The following is a 26163-nucleotide window of genomic DNA, read 5'->3' as shown; positions in this document are numbered from 1 at the left end:
AAATTAATGCCGTTGTTCTTGGAGAATTTATTTATTTCACCTTGCGCCAATACAAATTCATATTAATTTTGTAGAAATTGATTATTCGAATTGGAGAAATTAGTAATGTTGTGCGATAACTTATTGTTGGAGAAATTGGCGGTGTATTTGATGTAAACACCTCAAAAGAAATAAGTCCCCCTCTGAACATGTCGTCATAACATCGTAAGGTTTCATTTTGTACCAACAAAACTAACTTTGAAATAATTATATGACTGTTTACTAAGTGCTGTGTGAAAATGAGAGATTTCCATGACTTCAGGGCTGAATGAGCCTAAATTGAAGACAAAAGTGCCCTTTCCAAAAGTCACAAAGTAGGCCTATGCTTGTCACAAAAGTTGATTCATGGCTTGTTACTAATGGAAAACCCCATGTGTTTGAGTGCAGTTTAAAATCCTCACCAAGTGAACATTTACTGTAATGTGTATCGATTCTTGATCATTCAGCCATGCATATCCCCTTGGTGCAGAGTTCAGCACAGTGAGTTGTAAGATGGTCAGTTCCATTCCTGTCCCAATACGCCTTGCAGTTAACAAGCATAGGCCTACTTTGTGACTTTTGGAAAGGGCACTTGTTGTCTTCAATTTAGGCTCATTCAGCCCTGAAGTCATGGAAATCTCTCATTTTCACACAGCACTTAGTAAACAGTCATATAATTATTTCAAAGTTAGTTTTGTTGGTACAAAGCGAAACCTTACGATGTTATGACGACATGTTCAGAGGGGGACTTATTTCTTTTGAGGTGTTTATTACTATATAGTATCAAAATAATTTACATAAACACACTTATTCTTAGCGCATATATATCATCATTCATGCTTGCGCATAAGCATGATTTTATGAATATGATACTACGGTACAAATTGTAAGATTCCAATGTCGTGTATTGTAGATTTTAAAGTTCAAATTACAGAAAGGGGCTCAGTGGCGTAGCGTCATAGTGACACGGGGGGCACGTGGCCCCAGCGATTTCAAACTTTGGTAATTACCGAATAGGATGCAATTTGCTTGACTTGAGTCCAGTCCTCGTTTACCAAACGTAGGAAAATTGCCAAAAATGGCTTGTGTCCCCCCCATCAGACCTGGTGCCCCAAACATGGTCGGTTCCCCCAATATGATGACCCATGCGCGCTACGCCACTGAAATTCTAGTTGATATTAATGTGAGGTCTTGAGGAACTATAGCTTATGGCCAAAAAAAAAGGGGGGGGTTGTTAGGAACTAAACATAAGGACAGGGGACGACGGGCCACGGAACCCCATTTTGGTCCGCCAATCGGAGAAATTCGAGGATTTTTACTCATTTCCTATCCATCTATCATCCACCCTGGGATGCTGGCCGCCGTGATATTTTAGATGTTAGGCTCTTTTCTTTTTTTGTAATCCTTGAATCCCCATCCTCACGCAAGCTGAACAAAATTCGACTACGCCACGTCAATGATGCCCGTATTGCAGAAAACCCCATTGCAATTGAACATTTTAGTTCCTAACATATGAACATTTTAAGTGTTTCCAAAACAATAGGCAACAAAAGAAATTATTTCCTTTGTTTAGCAATATCTATAAATCAATATTTCCGACTGATTTTACTTGATCACATTACAATTGTCTTCCAGCAATCATGTCAAGCCTGAAGACACAAAATGAAGACGTGTCTTTAGAATCGGCTTCTAACTGACACCGTTTTTAGAAGACACAAAATCAAGACGTGTCTTTAGAATCGGCTTCCAACTGATACCGTTCTTAGACATTTTCTTGCGTCATGTGCGTAGATGCGTGACTTTGTGTCTTGTTTCACACGCGATTCTGTTTCTGTTGTTGAAGACATGTCTCATTGCAAGACACAATTACCAAGACGTGTTTTAAGGCTTTCGTGATTTATCAAGTAGCCTATGCCTATTTGATCAAAGGTAGGTGTAGAGTCTACACTGTAGACGTGGGTCTATGTATGAGGGGGTGTTAGAGTGTGTGGGGTGCGTGTGTCCTGCATGCATTTTGTCTCAGAGAGTATATAAGAAAATGTACATCAAATAATGTCAAAAGTTCCTTAACCAGAGCAATCAGATATACACAGAATGGCATCCTGAACATGCTGGACAGAAACAGGCGAATCAAGTCAAGACCAGAGAAATTTCAACACTGCAAGGAACAATTTGATGTGGTTATCACAGTAGAAGAGAGAGTCTATGACCAAGTTCTAGAAGGTAAAGCCTTTGGGTGTTTTTTTTGTCTTGCTCATTTGTCTGTATCTTCTGTCTTGCTCGTCTTCTGTGAGATATCTTATTTATCTTGTCCTTTCTGTGCTGTTTACATTTGTCTTGTCCTGATTATCTTTGTCGTGTCTTTTTGTCATGTTTATCTTTGTCTTGGCTTTATAGTCTTTGTCAAAGACTGACTCTACAGCCTATCTCAAAAAAAATTGTGCAAGTAAAAAGCGCCCTCTTTGGCGATTAGAAAATACCGTTGTGACATGATACTTACATCAACGTCAAGGGCACAGTCTTAGCTCTCAAATACCGTTTGTTCTGTTCAATTTGCTCTTTTTAATCTCGAGATATGTTTAGTTAAGAACGAAAGGGTAAAATCACAATTGTGCCAGTTTTACTAGGGAATAGGGCTGTACATGTAAATGAATGATAGCTGATGTTGATGCGTCTAATGCACCCCCCCCCCTTTCGGGGTTCGTGCATTAGACGCATCAACACCAGCGCGCGTGCATTATTTTGTCTAATTAAATTAATTTGTCAAATTTCATGAACTTGTCAAAGTTCATTAACCCATAAGTGAGTAATATTTGTTTGTCTTTTAACATGTCTTGAATGACAAAAAGAACAGTATTTGCCATGGTAAAATCATTGCCATGCACATGTATTTAATTTTACAGCAGGATGTGAAATATTTATTTATCGTTTAATTTGTCGTAAGAGGAAAAAGAGAATCATTATACCTTTATCATGATAAAACATTAAAAACAATTTTGTATTGTTGTGTAATTGATGCATTCTTTTGAGTTCACGAAGAAACTCCTGATAAACTTGATGCTATCATTGATTTACATGTACAGCCCTCTTCCCTAGTAAAAGTGGCACAATTGTGATTTTACCCTTTCGTTGTTAAGTAAGCATATCTCGAGATTAAAACAAGCAAATTGAACAGACTAAACGGCATTTGAGAGCTAAGACTATGCCCTTGACGTCGATGTTAGCATTATGTCACAACATCATTTTCTAATTGCCACAGAGGGCGCTTTTCACTTGCACAATTTTTTTTGAGACAGGCTGTAGATAGTGTCGGACTCGCGATCAAGGGGGTGAGCGGCGAATTCCAGTCGCGAAGCGGCTCGCGGCGAGTCACCACTGTGGTTTCCGAGAGTGTGTGGTTCCCAGTAGGCCTAGTTTCTCTCCCTATGGATAATATAGATACACGGTCTGTAACACAGACTATGACATTTTTGTCCCGCTCTTGTCCTGATTTTGTTGTCGTGTCCTTTTTGTCGTGTTTATCTTTACCTTGTTCTTTTCTCTTTACCTTGTCCTTTGTGTCCTGTGTACGCCCTTGTCCTGTTTATCTTTGTCGTGTCCACATTGTTATCACGTTTATCTGTGCCGTCCGTTTTCTGTTTACATTTACCTTGTCCTTTAAGTCTGATGTACGCTCTTGACCTTTTTATCCTCGCCTTGTCCTTTTTCTGTTTACCATTGCCTTGTCCTTTATGTCCTGTGTACAATCTTGTCCTTTGTCCCGTTTACCTTTGTATTTTCCTGTCCCCGGGGTCCTGTTTACTTTCATTTTTGTCCTGTTTATCTTTTTCTTGTCCTGTCCTTGTTTTCATTTTCTTTTCCATTTTGTCATGTTTACATTTGTCTTGTCCTTTTTGTATTGTCTTGTCCTTCTTTATTTCGTCTGCTGCTCTTGTTAATGTCATATTGCGTCCCTTGTCCAGCCATATAAGGCAGATGTCCTTTCGTTGATCCATTAAATGGGTTCAGTGAGCCACTGAATATTCGAGTCAAATATTTTGGCGCCTCTAATTACGATACTCATTGTTTGTCACAAGTTGCTTTCATTTTGTTTTTATGTTTTCCTTTATTCTCTATCTGCAGATTTCAACAACAGAGAACAAGACTCCCAAACTCCCGTCCATGTTATCAACATAGAGATCCAGGATAACCACGATGAGGCCACACTAGGGGCTTTCCTGATCTACGAGTTGTGCCAATTGGTAATAAGAATATTCTATTTGGTGGAAAAGTGGCAAAAATAAAAAATACAATTCAAAACTGAGACGTTAATTTTAAATTAATTAGACTCGCTATTTTAATTTACGTGCAAGGTGCTGAAGATCTCACGAAATGGAAATGATGCATGGTGATCCGAGTTCAAACAAAATCCTAAATATAATACGCTTTTGTTACTGTCTGGCCTGCTGTTTCCCTGGGAAATAAGCATTTCCAATTTGTGCCTTTAAAGAACTCGTCATATTTCGTGGAGCATTAAACCCGGGCATTAAACATAGAATCAAAATGCGTGAATAATGTTCACCCCACGGTCTTGCAGGAGAATCGACCATATTTCTCGCAAAGCTAGTTTCCAAGAATCTTAATCACGCGTAAGTGTCACCGAATTTTGAATTGGGTTTGAACCATTTCCCCCGAAGTTAACTTTTAATTCCAGTTTTCTTTCTTTTTTCCCTCCAGCTTGAAAACGCTCAAGACTTAGAAGATGACCTGGACGACCTGCTACAAGAGTTTGAACCACGTGCTGAAAGAGACATTCTACATTCTGTCTGTTTTTACTGATGATGACAATTTTTGAGATTCAGAAACATTTTTGTCTATCTGTCCTTCATGTAAGCATACACGAAATTAGCCTATTGCCAAGACTTCATTTTATGGCTTAGACAGCTTTATTCCGTAGCCTGTAGCCTATATGTAATATTCAGCTGTCTTGATACTAAGCTAACTCTTGAGTATGCTTACATGAAGGTAATAGCGACATTTTATGGATATAGACACTATATATTTTTATGAGCATTATGTAACGGTTGAAGAAAACGATTTTTTTTTTATAAGAAACATGTCAAAGGGATCCGTTTCCATTAATTGACGCTGTGATTTTGTTGTCAACTATACACTCTTACAAAATTGGTTTTAAGTGTGTTCTGTAAAGGCTAGAACCAGTTCCAAGACCTATAAAGGTCAGATACAACTATTTTCGAGAATCATTTCTCTTGGAGTTCTACCTAGGACATCCAAGAACCCCTTTTTTCTAAGAGTGTATAACAGTAGGGTACGTTTGATCATTGTGGGACGTCAGGAGTGGGCGGTACGCTGTAACATCTCCCGATTCCATAAATTGCAGAAGGACTTAAGTTGCCAGTTTTATATCGCGGGTGACATCATTTCATAGCAGGGTTTTTTAAATACCGTTTTCGGTAAATCCCATAAGCCTTTGCAGGTAGACCTCTGATGTCGTCACATCGATATGCGCACATCGTTACTGCGCACTTCGAACGATAACATCAAATGACGACATCTCAGATATACCAGCAAAGGCTTATGGGATTTAGCGAAAAGGTGAATTGAAATTCAGGCATATATAGAGATAAGTCTTTTTGAGAAAAAAAGTTCATTGATAAGACTGGAAAATGGAAAACTAGTCCCGCCACAATTTTGATGGGAGTACAGCATATTACTAGACCCAAGCAAACAAATACGTCAATTGCCATAGGATTGTTGGGATGGGGGCGTAACTACTGTTTGAAAAAATAGGTGTCTCTACGTACACGAATAAAAACGCGTAGTAGCGTTGAGGAAAGGTAAGGAAGAACAAAAGGGCCCGACAAAATGAAGCAAATAATTGTCATTTTGACACCCTCACCTACCACCAACCATCACTAACTTGTCCTCCGCTCGCGCTTGATACGCAACTGAACAGTCGGACCAGAAACCAGAGATGGATTGACCTCCCAGCAGACACAAAACGTTTTTCCAATGACATTTTTAAAAGTTGCTAAGTTTGTAAGAGTTAACAATAACATTTTGACAGCTCTATCATTTTGTTTTGATACAATCCGACATTTAATGTTATCAAAACGAAATGTTTTCAACACGTCCTGAAAACATTTTGCGTTTGCTGGGGTTCCTAAAGGAATTGGATGGCAACGTTGACACCTGAGACGAATATTCGTCTCAGGTTGACACAGTATTTTTGTGGGACCGGAGAGCACATCAGACATATCGAATTGCATTCTGAATACGAGGATTGTCCTTCTGATATCAATTTTTGTATTATGATTCGCGATGATATAATACCCATTTTATGGCAAATTATTAAATTTTGATATTTAACAGTCTTCGAAGTAAACTTCGGTAAGTCTAATGATATGTTCTTAAAGTGTATGTAGCTGGGATGAAAAGCCGACCATAAATTGAAAATTTTGACCTTTCATTATTGAAGATATACATTTTTTCCTTAAAAAGACCCAAATGTTTATTTTGGGGGGAAAATCTATAAGCCTATCTTCAATACGAACGGTCTAAATTTTCATATGATCGACGGCTTTTCATCCCAGCTGCATACACTTTAACTAAGTACCTATTATTAGCTTCGTTACTCATGTCCCACCAAAAATACTGTGCAATGAACGTTGCTATCCGATCCTTAATGTAAACAGCCCTTTAACATTTTGACAGCTAGCTTTAAAAAAATATATTTTCTACGAAAAGGACGAGCCTCGTGGCACGAAGGGGGAGGCAAGATCTTGGCTATACGCCACTGATTCTGATTTCTCTTACGAGGGCCGGATTTACCACGGGGCTAAGTGGCCCAGGGGTCACGAATCTAAATACTCACGATCTAGAGGGGGCCAAAAGTGATGTCTATAAGTGTGTGATTCATTTGACCATTATATTTGAGCTTTAAAAGTGCTCAATTTTGTGAGTTGTGCGCGAATTTGTTCCAATTTCAACCATATTTGACCATTTTTAGCTTCAAAATTACAAATTTTTCGCGCGCATGCGGATAGCCAGTCATGCTGCCGTGCCTTGGTGTCGGCCAGCAAAAATGTAAATCCGGCCATGGCTGTTACTTTTCACGCTAGAAATTTTGAAAAACTCCTTAAAACCTTTCAATGCAGTTTGGGGCCTCACCTTAACCATGTTAACAATGAATACACAGTGGCGTGTGCAAAAATGAAATGTGAACACTTTAACCATGTTAACTGTTTATCCAGTTTGCCTTTTAGGGGTATATTATAGTGGGGCCAGCAAACACAAAGCGTTATCATGGTTATAAACGCGTTTTGGTTTTTGTCAAAATGTTTTAATAACCTTTTGACCAAACCAATACGCATTTATTAAACGTTATATGAAAAAAAAAACACTTAAAAATTAAATGTTTAAAATATTGTCAAAATGTTATTGCAAAACGTTTCTTGTCAAACGTTTATGCAAAGTAACAATAAGAATTTCATAACATCAAGACCAGTCAAAACGTACGTTTCTGGACATTTCCTCTACCATTGCACTGCAAAAACAGCAGAGCAACACTTAATAACACTTTAACACTTCATAAACACTTGTTTGTACAGTGAAGGTATAGGGGTGTTAATTTATAAACACCAAAACACGTTTAGAAATATGAAGATGTTTATATTTTTAACACAAGATAGTGTTTAAGCAGACGTGATGAATGTTAAGACTTGATGAAATTCAAGGATTTAAGTATTTTGACCACAATTAATAACATTACGTTTGAATATTTTTCATCAAGTTTTCAAGTGATGTTTTATGAATGTTATTGAAACGTTTTATTAGGCTATAACCCAACCCGACATTTAAACGTTTTGTGTTTGCTGGGGGTGTCGAGACCTGGCAAAACCACACCGTAACCGCTCTGCACACGATGTGTTTAGCATTCATTTGCATGCGAACATGACTGTATAAATACTAAACATGTTTCGAGTACCGCGTAGCCTATACCAGTTGATTTAGTCGCAAAATATGTTGATTTTGCACCCCCCCCCCCTTCCACCTGCAATTTACTCCCATCTGAAAAAACCCACAAATGACATAGGGGAGAGCGGGGAGTATTCGCCGTAGGGGCAGGTTCGCCCGCCCCTTGTTTCTCGGCACTACAGCTATCGGGAATTTGGTGATGGCAAAATTAGGCGACATAGGTCATTTTAAACTTCTTTTATTAGCTACGCGACATATAGGGACGTGTTCATCGAATTGCAGCCAAAACAAAAAAAATACACCAAAATGTAATTTTTTCTTGCATTAATAATGGGTTCTTTGGATGAGAGGGCCGAAAAAGGGGGTCTCCTGAGAGACGCCCCAAAAAATGGGATCATAACGTTGTCTAAAACTAAAAGTTGTCTAAAACATTGTCATAGGGCCTGAAAGATTTTCAAAAAGATACAAAAAATTTGAAGAAAAATAATTATATTTTGTGAATTTAAGGGCCTATAGAAACAAATGGATCACAAATTTGTTAAGAACTTTTGAAAAGAGGGCTTAGTGGTGACAATAGAACACAGGCCCGTACGCAGAATTTCACTTGAGGGGTGCTGATTTTGAAAAAGTGGACTTTTTTCCAGGGGGGGGGGCGGTTTTGTAAAAAGTGGACTTCCCAAAATTTTGACCTTTTTTGTCCAAAAAAGCGTAAATAAGCTGATTTTTTTGATCGCTACGCTCTCAAATGCTGAAATTTTGGGACTTTTTGTATACTTTTCGAAATTGTGGTACCAATCTCCCCCCCCCCCTCCATACAACAAGAAATGGTTGAAAAATGGAAGTCAATGTGAACGCCCATTTTAGTTTGGCTGCAACAGTGTATTCACTGCAAAAACAAGTGTTTATATTTAAACACCATATTGTGTTTATCAGAGCAACACTTAATAAACACATAATTCATGTTAATGGTATAACACTAATGTTAATTTTTCTAACACTAATGTTCATAAATTAACACTTGGTGTTATATTACAAACATTAGTGTTTGTAATATAACACCAAGTGTTAATTTATGAACATTAGTGTTGGACCATTAACATGAATTATGTGTTTATTAAGTGTTGCTCTGATAAACACAATATGGTGTTTAAATATAAACACTTGTTTTTGCAGTGTTAATTTCTATATATAGAAACTATAGTTGGGGTTGTGCTCTTTGGGTGGTATAAAGTAAGATTGGGGTATAGATGCCAAATTGGATGTTCCTCCTTGGCCAATTCGGGTATATATAAAGGTCAAAGTTTACCTTGGGATAAAAATTCAAAACTGCTCAAACTCAAATATACCTCTTGTCACACAGATTCAGAAAATGTGTACCGGTAGTTTGAACTATGTACAACTTATCCTTCACGAGCAAAAAGATCCCAAGTTAAATTTTGGCCTCTATAGCTCCTGGGCTCTATACAGTCGTCAAAACATAGGCCTACTCTATATAATTTTGATGAAACTTTTCTCAGTGGTTTGTGACAATTCAAATAAAGAATAGTTTCTGCTGTCAAGAATGGTTCGTTAGACCTACTATTACTATGGTACACATAGACCTAATGATACGCTGTTGCCCATTGAGTCATATATTGTAGGCCTACACGCCCACTAATGAGTAGGCCTATATAGACGGCAATATTATAAGGACGCCAGCGGTCGCTGTTTCTATTGATCTTGACCTTTGACCGTGCTATATGATTCAAGGAAACAACACATTTGGGAGGTAGTGCAAACTATTCTTTGTTAGAATTCCAATGTTTCATAACAAAAGGATTAAACAGACCTATAGGTTATCATTTGATATTTATTCTATTACCTGTCATTTTCATCGTCAGTGTAAATAAAAAAGAAATTGTGAACCTTGATGTGAATTCGAATGTGATCTTTATTTTTGTGAAAAAGTAGGTTACCGTACTGAAATATAATTGCATGGTTCGAGAAAGGTTTTTAAATAGCCTGCATATGATTAATGCCACAGTTAAAACGTAACGGTATTTATATCAAAGAACTGAGTGCGTAAAGTGAAAATGTTTTACATACTTATTTTATGCGATTCTTAAATGGAAACACTTTGTGTTATTATGACTAGCCTGACCCAAGTGCTATATTCACAGTCGGCTAAACCGCTGTGCTTAAGGGCTGGGGTATGAACGTTTGGACAGTATTTATTGTGGGACATTAGAGCACATCAGACATATCGAATTGCATTCTGAATACGAAGAATGTCATTCTGATATCAAATAATTTTGATTTTTGAAATTCGCAATTTAATACACATTTTATGGCAAATCATTAAAATTGATATTTTTGATATTTAACAGTACTTGAAGTAAACTTTATAAATCTGAAGATTTATACTTAAAGCGTATGTAGGTGGGATGAAAAGCCGACGATCAATTGAAAATTTTGACCTTTCGTATTGAAGATATGGATTTTTTTTCCCAAAACACCAAAAAAAATAGGTCTTTTGGGGAAAAAAATCCATATCTTCAATATGAAAGGTCAAAATTTTCAATTGACCGTCGGTTTTCCTCCCTGCTACATACACTTTAAGAATATGTCATTAGATTTATATAATATACTTCGAGGACTGTTATATAAAAAAAAATTGAAAAATATCAAATTTTTATAATTTGTCATAAAATTTGTATTATATTGTGATTTCAAAAATGAAAATTATTTGATATCAGAAAGACATGCTTCAATATTCAGAATGCAATTCGATAGGTCTGAGGTGCTCTCATGTCCCACAAAAATACTATCGAAATGCAATAAACGCTCATTTTAGATCCCTTAACCGATTGACCCACGTCCTATCAATTGGAGGCGAGGGGGGAGGGGTCCGGATCTTTAAAATTCCCCAGGTGTTTGAATGTTGAATGCAGTGATCTGAGGTAGCTCAACAGTAACTATGATCAGAGGTAGTTCAACAGTAGGCTACGGTGATGAGAGGTAGTTCAACAGTAAATGTGATCATCAGAGGTAATTCAACAGTAGGAGCCTAACTGTGATCAGAGGTAGTTCAACAGTAGGGCCTAACTATGAGTAGAGGTGGTTCAACAGTAAAGGTGATCAGAGGTACCGTAGTTCAACAGTAACTGTGATCAGAGGTAGTTCAACAGTAACCCAGTGGGCACAATCGGGAAAAACTACGTTGTATGGACGTTGTAATAAGATCGGACGTCGGGCAACCAAATTCCAACGTTAACACAAGTAATAATCTAGGACGTCAGTACACCTATTAGTGACGACGTCGCACAAACGTTGTGGTAATGTCGGCCGTAAGACGATCGTCGTACGACTTCAATACAATGTTTAGGCAACACTTCATTGCCGACATCAGTACAACTGACAATAAAGATGTTGCATTAACGTCACCTGTTGACTACCCTGCGACAGTTGTCGTACGACTTCAATATAACGTTGAGGCAACACTTTATTGCCGACATCCGTACAACTGACAATAAAGATGTTACATTAACGTCACCTGTTGACTACCCTGCGACAGTTGTCGTACGACTTCAATACAACGTTGAGGTAACACTTCATTGACGACATCGGTACACCAATGATTGAAGACGTCGCAACAACGTCTGCCGTACGATGGTTGTCGTATGACCTCAATACTAACGTTGAAGCAACACTTTATTGACGACATCGGTACAACTGCGATAAAGACGTTGTATTAAGGTCACATAATGACTGCCGTGCAATGGTTGTTGTACGATCTCAATTTAACGTTGAGGTAACACTTCATTGACGACATCGTCTGCCATACGCTGGTTTTCGTATGACCTCAATACTAACGTTGAAGTAACACTTCATTGACGACATCGGTACGACCGACGATAAATATGTTGTATTTGGCTTATATATTGTCTTAAAATGACAGTTTCTTACGCCGAGATTGGGGAAACGTCGTCGCACAAACCTTAATATGACGGTCAGAATGCCGTCCGCGATATCGGACCAACGTTGGTAAACAGCATGGCAGTTGACAGGCCTACTGTTTCCAAGTCATCGCAATGGTCAAGTTGGTCCAAAATTTTCTATTTACTAGGCGCATTAAAGTGTAACATTAAATAAAGACTATAAAAGCCCACTACTACTACTAATAATAATAATAATGATGAGGATGATGATGATGTTGCAACTCATGATGATGATGATGATGATGATGATGATGATGATGATGATGATGATGGTGATGAATATAATGCTTAGTGATAATGTAATATATAAACCTAATGAATATATAATTATATTTATACTAACAATAAAATTTTGGAATTCAATCGTCAGTAAGATTTTTTATTTAAAAAAAGAAAAAAATCAACAAATTTAGTAAATGTTATCAATATTTACAGTAAATTTGATCAATATCCTTTAAATAATGCACTTTAGCAGGTTTAGCCATCAAAATATTGCTTATATTAAATTAAAACACTTCATAGAATATGTAAACCCCGTTAGCTCAGTCAGTAGGGCATCAGTCTCATAATCCAAAGGTCATGGGTTCGAATCCCGGCAGGTACATCAAGGTAAGTGTTATGTATAAAATTAAGCTAGGAAATTTGCTTCCGTTGTAATATAGACAGTATTAAGGAGCCCTTTTTCTAAGAACCTCCTGAATTTTGCTGAGGCGGGAAGATGGAGGTTCTTCAAATCTCTTCATACTTTTATTATGGACATATAGTGATGAAACATTTCACATGGTTAAATAATTTTGCTGTATCATGTGCCAGTGTTTCTAGAACAAAAACCCTTGATTGAGCCCATTTACGCAATTTTGTCAGACTTTTAAAATCGACTATATTTCATGTTTTCAATGTATTTCTAGATCTGAGTGTACAAGAACGTTAATATTTGGAGTAATCATTTCAAATGGTTGGGTTCACAAATATATTTAAAGATAAAGTCATAGTTTTGGTGCCTTGTGTGTTTTTATATTATGTAAATACCTTAAAAAGAAGATGTTTTAAGCAAAAATAGGTCATTTTTAAATCTGTATTTCTCTCATGGGCAGTAACTTTTCAACACAAATCGTACGTATTTACAAAGCCGAGGAGCAGTTCTAAAAAATATAAATTTTCACCGTTGTGTTTGTATTTACTTACTTAGATACACACAATTTAAGTTGCATGGTTTTAGTGAACTACTAATTTGCGCAACACCAAAGGCGCACATACTTTATCCATGCCTGCGCCCATTGTGCCACGACGTACACTTTTTCATTAACATAATTCATAAGATGCATTTTATCTGTTTCAGCTTCATTTCTCACTAAAATTTAATTTTCTTCATGTCCTAGCCCCTCTCTCCATATTAATAGGCATGAAAATCTGACCTTAATTAGAAATAATAAAAAAATCATGATAAAATGTATTTATTTAGGTTTTAAATCTTTATTATTTTTATATAATGCAGATTACTCAGTTAGTATTCATGTTATAATTCAAAGATTTCTCCTCTTTCCTATTTCAATGGTCAGTTGTAACTATACAGCTACTTGTAAGACAGTAAAATTTACTGCTTTATTTTTATTAATGCTTACATGCAGCAAGAAAAGTTCAATTACAGCACTTCTGACAACATAGGGCTCTTTGGCATACAATGATACAAGTGGCATTGATTGGTGACCCATGATAAACTTGTTATATATAATTTCATATTAAGGTTATTAATTATTTTAAACTGTTGTGATTTGGTAGTTCACAGCATATTACGAATGGTAGTGAGCTATAGCAAAAACTGCATTGCTCAATTTATAGCGAGCGTGTAGAAGAATTCAAATATGACAGATATACTTTTAAAGGTGCTGCGGTTCTTGAGGGATGAAACTACAACACTTTTGTAAAACGTACATAACTCATTAACAACAATAAATTAAGCAAGTTTGCAAAGTATACGATTTGTAGAATGAACTTTTGCAAAACATGAAGGTGTTAATTTTCAATAATATATTGATCTAGATAATGAAAATCTATTTTTAGGTTGCTTCGACCAACAATACCTCGTCTACCCTTAAGATTCGATTATTAACTTGCACGGTATATTCTATATTATAGGCCTATAGGCCCATGTTAAATACAAGATGTGATGAGTTTATGTTTATTGTTTTATGTTCATTATAATTACATTTTCCGCATTCTAATATAATAACTGCAATGGCCGCTTACAAAACATTTGCAAAACTATATTTGGAGTCTAATTTTTAGAACTAATGTTTTTCCACTATGTTCTGTTTTAATTTAACCATATACTCTGAATAGAGTCTATGAATAGAATCTATGATTTAACCATAGGTCACGCTTCCATCAGACAGGGCTTGTGCACCTCGTGCTATTCCATGTGTATATTTGTGTCAGCATGGATCATTTGAAATAGGAATGCATGGCTGTATGCTTGAAGAAATAGAATTGAGCAAAATAACGTTTTAATGCATAAATCCTCAGCGATTATTGCAATCAATTTTAATTTTAATAAAGAATGAACTAATTCTTTCAGAGAATTGAAATAATAATTTCAATGTATTTTTAACTGTTATTCATGACCCAATGAGTAGAGTATGCTGCACAGTGGTGGTGGCTATCTACGGGAAGTTAATGAAGATCCCCCCAGGATTTTACCAAACCAACTTTTTTAGCTTCCTTTTATGGTCCTATAACACATTCAAGATGTTAACAAAAAATAATTCCTGGCACTCCAGCCATTTTCAAGGTTAAAGGTTGCTCAAATCTGGTTAACAAGCACACCAAATTATTCCTCTTATTGTAAGGATTCAGATAAAGTACATGTGACATACCATTCTTGAGTTATAAAGCAAAAAGGTCTATGGGGGGTGGTCAGTTGTTGTTTTTGGCCACTCAGGGGGCGAAAATTAAAACTGCTCAGATTTCAACGAAAATGGTCTCAAATTGATCGCCATGTAAAACCAAGTAATCGTTTGCACTGTCTAAAGTGCCTTGTTAAATTTGCCAATAAAGGTCAGTCCCCATTACAGCCTATTTGACCACAACCTTTGTTGTGATGTTTCCCAGGTAACAAAACATCCTACATGGTTACAACCATTCCTTATTTGACTCGTTTTTACATGACAAGCAATTTGAGACCAATTTCGTTGAAATTGGAGCATTTTTAATTTTTGGCCCCTGTGTGGCCAAAATAACTGACCACTCCCCAAAGGTTTAAACCACTAAATTATCTTGAATGTGTTATAAGACCATAAAAGGAAGCTAAAAAAGTTGGTTTGGTAGAGTCCTGTGGGGGGTCATCATTAACTTCTGGTAGATACCGGACAATATTGCCAGCTGCCAGCTCCATTGAAACACTGCAAAAGAGGGGTGACTTACATGTCGCAGAAGTACACTAAGGAGTAAAAACACAATGGTGATTTTATTTATTTTTGAAAACAATATTCAAGGTCCCATTTGACATGTAAATTTTTTTCTCAAGTGACTGCCTGTAAAAAAATCTCTGTTTGAAATTAAGCTTATTTTTAACAAAAAATTGTCGCAAAACTATGGTCTATATTAAGGTATCCTGCGAATAGTAAATAACACAGGGACAAAATGATGCATGATGGGTATGCCCTATAATGTTGTTGAAACTATGTAGGAGTATCAGTATCAAAGTCAATATCGTTTGAAAGTTATGGGATACAATATAGAAATCCATGTATTCGTTATTTGTCAATATTTTGCATTTAGGGTAAAATTAGTGATTTTTTGTCTAGAAACACTGATACGAGGTAGGCAAAAAAATTCATTGCCATGAGCAAGGAATCATCAACCAAGAGGCATATACCAAATATGAAAGGATTTGTCCAACCTTCATCTTCCCATGACCTGGTGGTTTTTACACGGAGGCCTCCTTAAGTGTAAGACTCTGTCTAAGCAGAGTATATGCTACTAAATAATATTCTTCTTTCTTTTTTTCATGATTTTTCGTCTCTTTGGGGTTACTTGCCAATGGTTGGATCAACGTTGGTTTAACGTTGGTCAATGGATGGATTAATAACATTGGCCCAACATCAACGATGTTATGTTAGCCCAACGTCACAAATTACATCTTTATTAGGGTTGGGTCAATGTTGGATCGACGTTGGCTAACGTCTGCACAACGCTGAATGTGGACGTTGCACCAACGTTCTATTTTGGCGTCAAAAAAACTTTCATATCCATCCTCCAGGCAACCGTCGTCCAACGTTAGATATTGACGTTGACACAACATAGTAGCAACCAATTGTGCCCACTGGGAACTGTGATCAGAGGTAGTTCAACAGTAACTATGATCAGAGGTAGTTCAACAGTAAATGTGATCATCAGAGGTAATTCAACAGTAGGAGCCTAACTGTGATCAGAGGTAGTTCAACAGTAACAGTAACTATGATCACAGGTGGTTCAACAGTAAAGGTGATCAGAGGTAGTTCAACAGTAACTGATCAGAGGTAGTTCAACAGTGTGATATGATCAGAGGTAGCTCAACAGTAACTGTGATTAGTTACTGTGATCAGAGGTATAGTTCAACAGTAACTGTAATAAGAGGTTGTTCAACAGTAATTGATCAGAAGTAGTTTAACAGTAACTGTGATCAGAGGTAGTTAAACAGTACATGTGATCAGAGGTAGTTCAACAGTATAGTTCTATGATCAGTGGTAGTAGGCCTACATCAGTAACTGTGATCAGGGGTAGTTTAACAGTAATTGTGATCAGAGATAGTTCAACAGTAACTGATCAGAGGTAGTTCAACAGTAGCTGTGATCAGCGGTAGTTCCAAAGTAAGATCGGAGGTAGTTCAACAGTATCAGTGATCAGGGGTAGTTCAACAGTAGTTATGATCTATGGTAGTTCAACAGTAACTATGATCAGAGGTAGTTCAACAGTAGTTCTATGATCAGTGGTAGTACATCAGTAAATGTGATCAGAGGTAGTTTAACAGTTACTGTGATTAGAGGTAGTTCAACAGTAACTATGATCAGGTAGTTCAACAGTAACTGTGATCAGAGGTAATTCAACAGTAACTATGATCGGAGATAGTTCAACAGCTACTGTGATCAAAGGTAGTTCAACAATAGGCCTAATTGTGATCAGAGGTAGTTCAACAGTAATTGTGATCAGAGGTAGTTCAACAGTAACTGATCAAAGATAGTTCAACGGTAACTGTGATCAGAGGTAGTTCAACAGTAACTATGATCAGAGGTACCGTAGCTCAACAGTAACTGTGATTAGTTACTGTGATCAGAGGTAGTTTAACAGTAACTGTGATCAGAGGTAGTTCAACAGTACCTGTGATCAGAGGTAGTTCAACAGTAGTTCTATGATCAGCGGTAGTACATTAGTAACTGTGACCAGAGGTACTTTAACAGTTACTGCGATTAGAAGTAGTTCAGCAGTAATTGTGATCAGAGATAGTTCAACAGTAACTGATCATAGGTAGTTCAACAGTAACTGTGATCAGCGGTAGTTCAAAAGTAAGATCAGAGGTAGTTCAACACTATCAGTGATCAGGGTTAGTGCAACAGTAGTTATGACCAGTGGTAGTTCAACAGTAACATCAGTAAGTGTGATCAGAGGTATAGTTTAACAGTTACTGTGATTAGAGGTAGTTCAACAATAGGCCTAATTGTGATCAGAGGTAGTTCAACAGTAACTGATCAGAGGTAGTTCAACAGTAGGCCTAACTGTGATCAGAGGTAGTTCAACAGTAACTATGATCTGAGGTAGCTCAACAGTAACTGTGATTAGTTACTGTGATCAGAAGTAGTTCAACAGTAACTGTGATTAAGAGGTTGTTCAACAGTAACTGATCAGAAGTAGTTCAACAGTAACTGTGATCAGAGGTAGTTCAACAGTAACTGATCAGAAGTAGTTCAACAGTAACTGTGATCAGAGGTAGTTCAACAGTAACTGATCAGAGGTAGTTCAACAGTAATTGATCAGAGGTAGTCCAACAGTAACTGATCAGAGGTAGTTCAACAGTAACTGCTCAGAGGTAGATCAACAGTAACTATGATCTGAGGTAGCTCAACAGTAACTGTGATTAGTTACTGTGATCAGAGGTAGTTCAACAGTAACTGTGATCAGAGGTAGTTCAACAGTAACTGTGATCAGAGGTAGTTCAACAGTAACTGTGATCAGAGGTAGTTCAACAATAGGACCCATATTAAACATTCCAGGCAGTCATCAATAACGCGGCTATCGAATTGCAGGTTTAATAATACACTATTGGAAATATGTTGACGACCTCACTTTCGCTGAAATTGCACCAATAGAAGGTTATTCATGCTTCGTTTTTTAAAGAAATTCGGGTTCAATACATATGAGTTTATACAGGATATTTTAATTTAATGCTTAAAAGCATGGTTGAATATTCTGATGTCATTTGGTACTCCACGCTCACATCCAGTGGCGTAGATTTCTTGTTGACATTGGAGGGGATGGTGTTGAAAAAAATTCTTGAAGAATAGTGAATCCAGCACCTTTTGGCGACAGAATAAGTTGACGTTACAAATGCGCGCGAAGCGCGCGAAAAATTTTGCTATTTTGAAGCTAAACTGATGAAATATGGTGCAAAAGTGGAATAAATGCGCGCGAGGCGCACGAAAATGTGCAATTTTGGGGCTAAAATGGGCAAATATGAGATAAATTTGGTCAGAAACCTATATTCAGGCATCAACATTGGGGGGGATGATTGTATGGAGCATCCCCTGGCAAAATATTGGGGGATAAATCCCCCATCCCCCATCCCCCGGGATCTACGCCTATGCTCACATCCAAGCAGCCCGTGCTTGAAAACATCCAGAAATGGGGTCTAAGAATATTATCATTGGGTCCAATTATGTGTCATATGACAATGCTCTTGTTGTGTGTACATTTTAATCTTGCTAAGAGCATGAAGAGGGAGCAACACTGCCCTAATTTCGCTCGTTCATATTGTCCAAGTCTGATCGGGCCATCAAGTTGCTTACTCCCAGCAGAGATCAGGATCATTTTAAGAAACAATGCCAATCTCACCCAGCTCCGTGCGCTTACAGATAGGAGTCCAGTTCCTTACTTTGTTGGGCTACTAAACAGTAGCCCAACAACTGATGGGGATGCATAATGTGACGTGTCGAAAGGAGACACTTTTGGGCAGGATCGTAAATGGAGAAATAGACACTCTGCCCGGGGTGTTTTGGGTTTGTTGCGAATTTGTGATGTTATTAATGTTTAAAATATTGTCTGATAGTTTCAGACCGGAATATAACTGGCATCTTTTTGAGACATTTTCAAGGTATTTCCAAGGCTACTCTAAAGGGCGATATCTCAATTTTCGCTTCGGAATGTCCGATTTCATTGGGGAAAACGGCGTTGTGGAGCAAAATATCGAGCTAAAGCTGAGACTATTAGATAATACCCTCAAAATTGATAACATGCCCAAAAATGCCTGGTTTTGACATGGGACGTCACATATGTAGGTTTATACACTATTCCAAAAAAAAAAAAAAAAATAGTTTTTCTGGAATATGAGTAGGTGGGCACTTATATTTGCCTACATCTGATCAACTTAAGACAGACATTTCTAAACCTGACACACTTCATTGACCAGTGAATTTAGCGGGATACGTTTCTAAGGCTAATTTAGGCTAAATCAGTGTAGGTTTGATTATTGCAAATTGGGCTGTCATATAGGCCCTTCACCAAAAACGTTCACCTTGATTTAGGACTAAAGATCTGAAATAAAAATCTAATAAAATTTTCTCGCGTTTCGCGCTCGTTCTCATTATTCCTGTAAACCGAATCAATGACCCATTGGAATTGTATTGTATTGTTTTCCCTTTGCCCACGGCGACTTTGTGACACCACTATAATAAGCAGTTGCGAGCTGTTGCGTGTCCGGTGGTAATGTGTGACTTTGGGTGCTGAAGCCACCCCCCGCACTTCGTTAAAAATCATGTCAAATCGGCCGGGTTTTTTTTTGTGCGATTTTAGCCATTGGCCAGCCATTGGCCAGTTTGTTGTTTCAAGAACATTCTAAAATCAAATAATTCTCGTGTGCATCCACTATGCACTGTCCTTAGGCCTATTTTATTAATCTTGAAGCTGCGTCTTAAACCGCGTGATCCCGACTTACTTGCCGCGGATGAATCGCGTAATTTGGTCGTGTCCATGGAGCTAACGCGTTTCGCGTATCATACAGATACATGCGTCGTGTGCATGATGCAAGCGTATTAGGCCTATTAACCAATCCGAGCCTTTGTATTGTATTTGCCTTAGAGACATTAAGTCGCCGTAATTTGCGCCGCAACTTCTACAAACAAACGTTGGGGTGTGTTCACCCCGGGGTGTTCACAAGTGAATAGCGTTGCCATCTCGCAAATTTCTTGTCAACATTTCAAGAAAATGGGTTGTAATCAAAGTAAAATAACCCCCGTCGAAGAATTCAAACCAGTTGGTGTCAAGCCAAAGTCTAAGGGCAGACGACGTGTGGGGTTTCTGAAACGACTGTCAAGAATGCGCAATAATAAAGTAATGCCACTTCTTCCTCCAGAAGATACCGAGACCAAAGACGTTGTCGTCTCCATACCCGATGACACTATGAGTATCACCAGCGTGACATCAATCGACGCCTCTACACCACCAATACCTTCATGCCAAGTAGTTGCCGAAGGCCGGTACGGTACTCTGAAAATCATCCAATCCGATGCAGTATCACCTGCATTTTCTACTTCCACCTACGGGAGTGAGGTCTTCGCAGAAGGGGACAACTGGGAGGATGAAAGCACCAAGAAGGAGGAGAGTATGTTCGATTGGCTGATTAAAAGGGAGCAAGATGACACGATTCATGCAAAGAACGTCTCTGTCGTCATGTCAGTTGATTTGGAATTAGATAGACCACCAACACCAGATGGCCTGACCATCACTGGTATTGCGGTTCAACCAGTACAGAGTGACGAGCTAGTTCAAGCAGTGCCATTTCTTGATGACGCATTCTTCAAGGAAGCATGCCCCGTCGAGCCAATCCCCAAGGAACCATCGAAGAAAGCATTCAGGTAATGAGAAATGTTTCGTGTTTTTTAAACTTTGTGTAACGGGCCTGATAGTAGGCTATTGATGTCCAATTGATGATAGCCCTGTATGCAGGCTATCATCAATTTTACATGATTAATCATACTCGTATGAACGCTATTTCAGCCTGACCACTGATCTTTATAGGCCTACACTAGATCAGTGGGCCTAGCAGATAAAGAACAGGGCCGGATTTACCTTTCGGGGGCCCTGGACAGTGTCGTAGATTTCTTTTTGACATGGGGGAGGGGAAGCACGTGCACGTGAAGTGTGCAATTTTTGGTTTACGTAAAGTTCGACTGCATGAACTCGCGTACTTTTTTTCAGTAAGCTAGGGAGTGCCGCCATATTACGGGCCTATTAAGGGACAATGCCAAAACATTGATACTACTTCACATTTTTTCCGCACTTTTTTTTTACTAATTCTTTTGCCGCCCCTTCTTCTTCTGCCGCCCATCTTTTTGCCGCCTTCTTCTTCTGCTGCCCCTTCGTTTTGGCCGTCCCCTCCTTTTACCCCGGGGGGCTGGCGCCCCCAAAGCCCCCCCCCCCTAAAAAACCAAATACGCGCATGGTAGGCTACCGTATATGCCTACCTATTTTCCGTCACATTTTATCCATTTATATAGCCTAGGCCTACATCAGACCCAGATTTGGGGTAGGCCTAATTTTGCAAAAAAATTACAATTTTATACAAAAAATGAGGACTATAATAGGCCTAGTTTAATACGTGACAATGGAGTAATTTTTTTGTTAGTTTGAAATAACTTCACCCATTTTCATTCCACAAATGACCCAAAAGCAGGGGTAGGCCTATAGCGCGAGCTCAAAAATGTTAAGGGTCCAGTTGATTTTTTCCGGACCCTTTAAGCCATGCAAAACCCAAATTTAAGGGGTTTGTGAGAATTTAAGGGGTACGGTTCGAAGTTCATGCTTCTTACGTTTTGCCGTAAAGCGATCTCATGTAGCAAATAGGCCTATAATATACTTTGATCAGCTCGTAATCGGCGGGACTTATAACATCACGGATTAATATCTAATTATTTTATTTCGAGAATTGTCTTTTGACATCTCGCCAGAAGCATCACATATATTTTTCAGTCAAGTCCGATACGATTTCTATTTATTTAACAAACATAATAGAGACCAGACAGGTCAACTATAACACTTATAATGTGGGTCTACTTTTCGGCGTTTTGATAAAAGCCTAACAATTCCCGCCGATTACGAGCTAATCAAACTTCGCATGTTGTTCCGTGTAGTGATGGTTGATCAGGTATAATAGGCATACGTGGTATCTTGTCAAGATCAGTGGCGTAGCCAGTGGGGGCCAGGTGGGCCGGTGCCCCCCGCTCGTCATGGCCGTCGGTACATGTAAGGCCGTCGGTAGACGGAAGGCGTAAAAAAAAAAAAAAAATTGGGTTAACAATAGACTATTTTTCACCCATGGTGACAGAAAAAATGGTAGAATTGTAAAAAAATGATGAAAAATTGTGTATTATACATAAAAATTTTGTGTTTTGATGTTAGTAGCGCCTAATATCCTTTTTTTTTTTTTTGCTCTTTACTTTTTCAAACCATGCAAACAATTTTGGGTCAACAAATCACAACTTCCGTCGGTAAAAAAATAATTTCCGTCGGTACATTTACAAGTTGTGCCCCCTCGGTTCAAAAATCCTGGCTACGCCACTGGTCAAGATCGATGTTATTGTTATTGCGTTGTCATTGTATAGTCTCCTCCGCAGCCAGTTTGGTTACGCTCCCTCCACACAAACAGTCTGCCAATGGCCACTTCGGGGCCACTTATAACGCCGTTTCTGATTGGCTACACGTTTGTAGCCGTAGAGCTGTACATACGGGAACTTGATTGACCTCAGTCTAGCTGGCGAGATGGCGGGTCAAACTTGCTCATGAATAATAAAGTAGCCGTCTAGCCGATCGACCAATTGAAAGCTTTGTTTGACGTCAAGCTGGATGACGTCGGCAGAAAACCGTTAGCGAATCAAAAGGACCAGTTCGTGACCATTGGCAGACTGTTTGTGTGGAGGGAGCGGAACCAAACTGGCTGCTGTGGAGACTAGTCATTGTATTGACTTTTGAACGCTCTATTCCGAAAATTTCTTAGGTTTTCTATGTCATAATTGTAACTTTTTTGTATCGACAATGACAAATGTTTTATGAGCAACTCTTCAATGAATTACATGATAAAATCTTCCGTGCATCGTAAAATTTAAGGGGTCCATGAAGTTTTGATCGGACCTGTTGGTCAGTTTCAACGTGTAATTTAAGGGGTCCAAAACAAAAAGTACCGTAAGGGGTCCTGGACCCCTTAAAACGCTACCCTTGCCCAAAAGATGGTCATAGAGACCCGAACCTGAGAATCATACTTGCGGCACATCCCCGTATGGTGATATGTAGGCCTACTGAGCCCCCTTACCTCTGGATCCCAACAGTATAACCAAAGTGCCTAAGTCATTATTAGGCCCTACATGTTTCTCATTTGCAATTTTGATTTTCTGAGTAATAAACCCATAATAATCAAATTTTAAGTTAATGAAAAATTGCAAATGAGAAACATGTAATAATGACTTAGGCACTTTGGTTATGAGGGTGATGTAATGGTTACGGTATTCGCACAATTTGCACATTTTTGTCCAGCATATTATTTTTTACGGTCAATGACACCCAATTTTTAGCGTTTCCACACAAAATTACCCCCATTTTCTTGGGAGCCGTCACTGAATGACCCCCGTTTTCGACAAACATCGCCGCCGATATGGCAGATAGGGTCCGTATGCACAAAATAAGTCTAACTTTAGACCTGGTCTAACTGAGTGACCCCTTTTCTTTTCCTCCTTAACTTCTAACAAATTAAAAGTGCTCCTTTAATCTTTTTTTTCTTTTCCTCAATCAAATAATTAAACTGTTGCCACTTAATATTAAGTTATTTTAATAAAGTCGTGTTTGGACATGGTATAGGCCTAGTACCAAAAAGTTCCTTCTCTGCAAGACTGATCTCCATAGTTAGGGGCCGTGCAAAAATTATGAGCCCTGGTGGGAAGGTAAAATTGGGGGTGGCAAGAAATTTTTGGCGAGCCGAAAGGGGGGGAGTCAATCCGCAATTATTGGCAAGCCGAGAGGGAGGGCAAGCGATTTTGGCACATATTCATGGGGCGCCTCAAATAAAATGTTCTAAAAAGGCTTTAGGAAGACAGTATACGGAAATGCTTAAATCATGTAAATTTTCCTGCTCGCTACGCTCGCGACATCTAGACCATTTGAGGATTTCAAATTAGAATCCCAAGAAATTGGCATGTGCAAAGGAGGGGTGAGCAATTTTGGCAGGCCGAGGGGTAATATTTGGCACGTCATTTGGACATTTTATCCGGGGGGGGGGGGGGCTCATAATTTTTGCACAGCCCCATAGCCCAGGTTTTAACTTGTTTTGTGCATACGGACCTAGAGTGTTCATATACCCCAGGCCCACTCCCCGTAAACATCATCAAAGTAGAGACTTTTAAGTTATTTTATTCGTTACCGTGTTTGTTCATGGTTTCAGAGTGACTGCCGACGAACCTTATTATCTTAATGGGAAGCTTCAGACTATTAACAACCAGGTCGACAAGGTCGATAACCATCAGGTCGACAACCTTAACCAGGTCGACAAGGTCGATAACCAGGTCGACAACCTTAACCAGGTCGACAACCGCCGGGACAAGCACCGCATCAAACGGTGGGTGGGACATCATAAGAGCAGACGCCACGCCCACGTCGGACGCAAGCCTTCAACTGACACAAGACGATACATTCCCAAGGTTCCGAAGCTTCGTGAACAAGCGCAAAAGGCTACTGCGGCAAACCAAGACGATTGGAAAAAATCACATGTGCTCTTGATTAAGAAGGGAGATGGAAACAAGATGCACCCCGTTCTCGTGAAGAGAGCGTGGGATTAATTATGTAACATTTTCATTATTTTAAGGGAATTATGAGCTTTTGGCTTTCACAGGAAACATTCTTTTACATGCAGGTAAGACATATTGGGCTATTCTATTTAAAATCCACACTACCCCTGTGGAAGATTTTGGAAATGTATTCCACAGGGGGAGTCTGAATTTCAAATGAAATGAACACTTTAGGCAGCTCCAGTTGAATTTCTTACACCCTCTGATTAAGGTTCAATCTGAATCTTCCATTGAGGGAGGACGAGTTTCAATGGAGCTGCTAACATGTTCATTCCATTTGACATTCATACTCCCTCTATGGCAGATATTTCCAAACTCTTCCACAGGGGGAGTGTGGATTTTAAATGGAATTACACATTAGATATAAAATATTGAACACAGGTTCTGTTGATCTACATCTGATCACAAAAATAACAGTGTAGGCCTAACTGTAAACAGAGTCTTGATGCACTTCAATAGTTAACGATCACAGGAGATATCGTTGAGCGAGCTACCTCTGATCACACAGGTCATCAGTTCATGTTGAATATCTCTGATCTGGGATTTTGGATTTTTTTAAAATCTGATTACAGTTAGGGCATACTTTTAGAGTATATCTCAAGTCTGATCATAGTTATACTGTTGACCTACCTCTGATGACAGTTACTGTTGCATGTTGAACTACCTCTGATCACAGTTACTGTTGAACTACCTCTGATCACAGTTACTGTTGAACTACCTCTGATCACAGTTACTGTTGAACTACCTATGATCACAGTTACTGTTGAACTACCTATGATCACAGTTACTGTTGACCTACCTCTGATAACATTTACTGTTGAACTACCTCTGATCACAGTTACTGTTGACCTACCTCTGATAACATTTACTGCTGAACTACCTCTGATCGCAGTTACTGTTGAACTACCTCTGATCACAGTTACTTTTGAACTACCTCTGATCACAGTTACTGTTGAACTACCTCTGATCACAGTTAGGGCCTACTGTTGAACTACCTCTGATCACAGTTACTGTTGAACTACCTCTGATCACAGTTAGGGCCTACTGTTGAACTACCTCTGATCACAGTTACTGTTGAACTACCTCTGATCACAGATATTGTTGAACTACCTCTG

General features: G+C 38.6%; 1 protein-coding gene across 1 annotated transcript in view; it reads left to right on the top strand.

Annotated features, from left to right (window-relative positions):
* LOC140143458 (RNA polymerase II subunit A C-terminal domain phosphatase SSU72-like) overlaps positions 1–9905 on the top strand; it is a 29169-nt gene extending 19264 nt beyond the window's left edge. Inside the window, exons 3-5 of the mRNA XM_072165292.1 lie at positions 2102–2241; positions 4141–4259; positions 4735–9905. Coding sequence (XP_072021393.1) covers positions 2102–2241; positions 4141–4259; positions 4735–4836 — 361 coding nt within the window. The 3' untranslated portion in view covers positions 4837–9905. The remainder of the gene's footprint in view (positions 1–2101; positions 2242–4140; positions 4260–4734) is intronic.
* Positions 9906–26163: the final 16258 nt, after the last annotated feature.

This window comes from Amphiura filiformis, unplaced genomic scaffold (assembly GCF_039555335.1).
Source record: "Amphiura filiformis unplaced genomic scaffold, Afil_fr2py scaffold_22, whole genome shotgun sequence".
NCBI classification, from domain to species: Eukaryota; Metazoa; Echinodermata; class Ophiuroidea; order Amphilepidida; family Amphiuridae; genus Amphiura; species Amphiura filiformis.
This window is presented reverse-complemented; position numbering and strand designations above follow the sequence as displayed.